The 5,988-nt window shown below is 31.7% G+C and overlaps 1 protein-coding gene across 1 annotated transcript; it reads left to right on the forward strand.

Moving 5' to 3' along the window:
• Positions 1 to 1,509: 1,509 nt before the first annotated feature.
• LOC137837769 (small ribosomal subunit protein uS3y) lies at positions 1,510 to 5,263 on the forward strand. Its single transcript, XM_068646889.2, has 6 exons — positions 1,510 to 1,670; positions 1,771 to 1,918; positions 1,996 to 2,167; positions 4,484 to 4,538; positions 4,626 to 4,757; positions 4,890 to 5,263. The coding sequence occupies exons 1-6, from the start codon at positions 1,641 to 1,643 to the stop codon at positions 5,073 to 5,075; spliced, it is 723 nt and encodes a 240-aa protein (XP_068502990.1). The 5' UTR covers positions 1,510 to 1,640; the 3' UTR covers positions 5,076 to 5,263.
• Positions 5,264 to 5,988: the final 725 nt, after the last annotated feature.

Consider the following 5,988-nt stretch of genomic DNA (forward strand, 5'->3'; position numbering starts at 1 on the left):
AGACTAAACGTGACTCTCATGACAATATCGAATGTTATAAGGTCCGACTTGTTGCCAAATATTTTATTTAAAAGAATCACATTGATTATAAGAAAACAATTAAACTATAGTAATAACACCAAGTATATTTATTTTTTATCTTTCTTTAGGTTGATTGACTTGGTTCATCATGATCTGTGGTATAATCTCAATTTTTGTAGGGTATGATTAAAAATATAATATCAATAGATAGCTATATATTGTTCCTTTTTAAGACAGTTCAGATTAGAGTAGTTAGGTAAGGTGGGTACTAAATGAACTAATACAAGCACGCAATTATCCAATAACTGATTTGGACTTTATTAGAATAATGCAAAGCTTCTTGTTTCTCTAAGTTGTTTTGGCCAATTTCCATTGTCAAGTTTTCATTCTGGTTTGTCTGCAAGTTTATAATATATATATATATATATATATATATATATATATATATATAGATATAGACACACACATTATGTACTGATAGAAGGAAACTGAGATTCATTCTGAATGAAGCTTTAAACCATTCGAGCCTCTGATTTTGATCATATGGTTCACTGAAGGATAGCAGGTAAATTTTAGTATTGTAGTAATTTGTTGCTAACTTGTTTACTGATTCTGTTATTAATATTTACACATCAAATTTTGTCTGCTGCTGCATTGATTTGGTATACTAGAACTTTACTAGTTTGTATAATTGTAGTATAAAAAAAAAGATAGGTACCAAATTGTGAGAGTGTATAATACTGGTGTGTATTTATTGTGCTGTAATTTTTATTGGTGTGTATTTATACGTAAAATTCATTACAATGCTGAATCAATAAACTGCTGCACATTATAATATTTTCATCCGAATGCCCTTATGTAATAGTTTTGGAATCCCTTTCTGGATTGACAAAATAGGTTTCCGAAAACACGATTTTGGATGAAATGTAAATATGATCAATGGGTAACAATTACTTCTTGCATCCAATGATTTTTAATCGTGCATCCAATCAATTTTTAAATTTATAAAATTCAAGATTTATTGTATTTGACATTTCTTATATAATGTTTTTTAGTTTTATACTTTATTTTATATTTTGTTAATTATTTTTTTAGATTTTATGACTTTAAAAAAGAATGAACAAAAATAAGCTAATCAAAACACAACTACTACGTCATAAATAAATAAAAAATACCACAAAACATATCTCAACTACATTATACTAAAAAATAGAATTTTAAAAAATAAAATATATATATATATGTGCGGAGAATTTGCCAAAAAAACATATATAAACGAGAACATATGATTAATTATTTTTTTTACTAAAATTAATTATTAAAAAATCAATGAATATTTAATGTAATACAATATTTATTTAAAATTAGTTATTTTTGAAAAAATATATTAATCTTACATTTGGACGTATTCTTCTTAAAATATTTCTAAATACTTTTGCATTTAAAAATAGAAAAATAATATTTAGGTAAAAAACTAAAATTTAAAATAACTTGAAACATTTTATTTGAGTCACTCTGCAAACATATTCCAACCCCATTAGGGTTTGCAGTCTCAGTCTCTCAGTCTCATTCTGTGTGTTCAGATCAGAATCGTATCCGCTTTTGTTCGATTCCCAAACATGGCGACTCAGATGAGTAAGAAGAGAAAGGTTAGTTGTTTACCGAATCACAAACAATAACAATTTCTCTTTCTCTCTCATTTTTTTCTTATTTCTGTGAATTCAATATTTGAACGGCGTTACTGTACAGTTTGTTGCGGACGGAGTGTTCTTCGCGGAACTGAACGAGGTTCTCACGCGTGAGTTGGCGGAGGATGGTTATTCCGGCGTCGAGGTTAGGGTTACGCCTATGCGCACCGAGATCATCATCAGAGCCACCAGAACCCAAGCCGTTCTCGGTAATTGCGATTCTAGAACCTCTGTTACCATGGTTGACTAGAATGTTAGTTTATTGATTGTGTGTTTTGATGTGCAGGTGAGAAGGGAAGGAGAATTAGGGAACTGACCTCAGTGGTGCAGAAGAGGTTCAAGTTTCCTGAGAACAGTGTTGAGCTTTATGCGGAAAAGGTGAACAACAGAGGTCTATGTGCCATTGCTCAGGCTGAGTCTCTTCGTTACAAGCTCCTCGGTGGTCTTGCTGTTCGCAGGTATGCATAATTTTTAGCAAATTTATTCATTTATATAATAATCATAATATATCTGATTTTTAGAGTTATCAATAGGCAGGATTTTTAGTTTTGTGTATGTTGAATCTGCACACTACTTGCTTAATGTTTATGTTTTATTGTGGTAGATTGATTTAGTGAAGCTTTTGCAAAATTGTTTGTTCTAGGAAAGCAGGAAATTGATTTTGGTTAAAACATTAGTTTTCAAGTGAAGTGTCGTATGTCTGGATTCTTCTATCCTGATAGCAATAAATTTTTCAACCTAATTTTAAGTAATTTTTTATCACTTCTAGTCAAACAAGGTTTGAAGCAAAATTGATTTTACCTAGCTAAAATCAATTAGGTACAGCATATAGCAGTTTTCCAACATCTATATTAAATACCTATTCTAACACTCCCCCTAAAGCTGGAGGATACAAATTATACATACTAGTTTGGAACTTAATAAATTCAATATGAGGTCCCCTTAAGGATTTTGTTAACACATCTGCAAGTTGATCATTGAATTTGACAAACTCAGTACAAATTTCCTTGGACAACAACTTTTCCCAAATAAAATGACAGTTAATATCTGTGTTTAGTTTTCTTATGGAACACTATGTGAAGAGCAGCTTGGTTATCACAATACATCTTCGTTTGTTGAATCTCACAAGTTAAGTTTTTGAAGGAATTGTTTCACAAGAGACACCATTGGCCACATGAACTGACTAACAACACCAATTCTAAAAGAAAAATCAGGTCTAGTAAAAGTAATATAAATAAGTTTTTAAACCCTTCTATATATTTTGGATCAGAGGAAGATTCAACTTGATTCGTCATTAATTTCTGATTTTGGTCCATAGAACTATCCACTGGTCTTCCGTCAATCATATCTGTCTCTTGTAGGATATTTAGAGCTTACTTCCTTTGAGAGATTACACCATCTTCTTTTGACTGAACTACTTCAGTACCCAAGAAGTATTTAGAAATGTTTACGTAAGTGTTCCTTTAGCAAATATTATAGTAGTATCATTCCCTGTAATGATTATAGCATCAACATGCATTATCTAAGTAAACACATTTTCCATGAGACAAATTTAACAGCACGGGCAGAGAGTTCATCCAACCCTAGAGACAATATACACAACTAAACACACATGAGGAAATATAAAAGAGAGAATCATTTGGAAAAAGAATGGAATAAGGAATCTTATTGTTGAAAATAGAAGACGATTTTCTCTTAATAAGAAAACAAGTAGTTAGGATAATATCGCCCAAATGATGGACTGGTATATTGGCAATAAGCAATAAGGTACGAACATGTGTCTGTTTTTCCTCTTTGAAATACCATTTATGTTGAGGTGTGTGAGGACAAGTAGATTGGTGTAAAATGCCATGTGAACTTAAAACTGCACAGAAATTAGAGGATAAATACTCTTTGACATTGCCACTTAAAATTTCAATTACTGACAAAATTGATCTTGATGTTTGTTCACGTGATGATGAGTGGATCATGGAAGATGACCATCTGCAAAATTAAGGATTAAGTTTTGATGTAGACAACTTGGATTTGGATGAAACTTGGTTCTGGTCCAAGTTGAGGAAGATGAAAGTACACCTCAAGATGATTTAGACATTACTAATTTGATGGTGAAGGAGATGGAATTGGAAATGATGCAGTTGAAGGACTCTTGTGCAATTATGTTTTTAACTTGCAATGTTATATCTTGGCGATGGATTATTGTTTTATACCTAAGTTGGATGGAGCTATTGGCTTACTATTTGTTTAACTAGGATGGGTGTTTACTATATAATTATTGGCTTACTGTTTTATATGCTTGTTATATATATATATATATATATTGCTTATCATGTTGAACTGAAGTTCAATTATGTGTTTATATATGATTATGTGTGGACATATATGAATTTCATTGAATTTGTAGGATCTTATGATCCATGATCTGATCTCCTGATTTATGATCCATACTTCCATTTTCATTGAATTTTTACTTCATCTAAGGAATGAATCCTGCACCCTATACACTTTAGTCTTTCTTCCCCTTTTTCAGATGTAAATACATTTTCTACAAGCATTATACGATGCTATTTGACCTTGGTTTTTAATGGTAGTGTAGCTTGAGATGATATATGCACGTGGTAGCTTCTCTAAGAGAACTTGTGTTTCTATAGGAACATATTTTGCATTACTAAAGTGCTTTTTAAGGGCCAAAAGCTTTTATACTTCTCAATTTTTATTTGTGCAAATACAATTGTTCTGCCTCGTGGAAACTCTATATGTTAAACTCTTTGTTTCAGGGCTTGCTATGGTGTTTTGAGATTTGTGATGGAAAGTGGTGCCAAGGGATGCGAGGTTTGTCTACAGAAGCTGCTTTGAAGTAATGTTTTTTGTATTGCTTTATACAATAATTTTGTTGTAATTACTGTTTGGCTTGATCAGGTCATTGTTAGTGGAAAACTGAGAGCTCAGAGAGCCAAATCCATGAAATTCAAGGATGGGTACATGATTTCTTCTGGACAACCGGTCAAGGATTACATTGACTCTGCAGTGAGACATGTGCTCCTCAGACAGGTTTGCTGCTATTCTTAGTTACCTGATACTATTTTATTTATTGTCATTTGGCACTAGGATTTCGTCTTGTTGGTTAATTTTCATTCACTTAGTCGTGAGGGTGCAAATAATATTTTCCTCTTTGTTTTACAGGGTGTTCTTGGTATCAAGGTTAAGATCATGCTTGATTGGGATCCCAAAGGGAAACAGGGTCCTAAAACTCCCCTCCCAGATATTGTCACAATTCACACTCCAAAAGAGGAAGAATACAACCACCCTTCTACTGCTCCTGTTTTGGCTCCTGTTTTGGCCAATGATATTGAGGTCCCTGTTGCTTAAATTTTTTTATTGTTAAATTCCTATGCAGCATTTGTTGGGCAACTAGTTCCAAATTTTGGTATTTGAGCAGCAGTATTTTTTTTATGATTTAATTTTCATTTGTTGAGGAGTGGAGAATTTGATTTTTGTTAGTGGTTTTGATGTTGAATAACTATTTTTTCTTAAAAAGATCAACTTGAATGTTTTAATCAGTTGTACTTATATGTAGTATTTATTCCAAATTACAAAATTGATGGGGAAAAAAGCCTAAATTGTTAATTGTATAACAAACTGAATCATAGGTTCTCTTAGAGATTTAGTTAGAATACCTGATTGTTGTTAACGAAATCTTTTAAGAGAATTTTTACAATCAATATAAATGACAATCAATCAATTTCTATATGTTTAATTCTATCATAATACGTTGGATTTGAGGCATTTTCAATACCTGATTGTCACAGTATAATTACGTATGTTCATTCTTACCAAACATTCCTACAAAACAATTTGAACTCTTGAAGGAGTTGTTTAATCCACACAAGTTCACATTGTAATGATCCTAGACCTATATCCAACTTCTATACTAGATCGAGTAACAACACTTTGTTTCTTACTTTTTGAAGATATAAGAATTCTTTCAAGGAATACATAATATTTTGTGGTAGATCTTTTGTAAATGGGACAACCACCCCAATAGATACCACAATACCCTAATACTTGAGTATTTTCCTTGTTCTTGTTCAACAATCCTTATCCTAGGTTTCCTTTACATATCTAAGTTTTTCCACCAACGTTTTATATCTCTCGGAGAGAAAAGTTCACATTGGTCTCTCATTAACTTCTAATTTGACTATTAATGGGCTTGCAATTTGTCATGTTTATCTCCTCCAAAGTAGCAAGAGTATATTTTCTTTATGAAATGATAACACCTTTT

The sequence above is a fragment of the Phaseolus vulgaris genome, chromosome 4 (genome assembly GCF_051622355.1).
Source record: "Phaseolus vulgaris cultivar YP4 chromosome 4, ASM5162235v1, whole genome shotgun sequence".
NCBI lineage: Eukaryota > Viridiplantae > Streptophyta > Magnoliopsida > Fabales > Fabaceae > Phaseolus > Phaseolus vulgaris.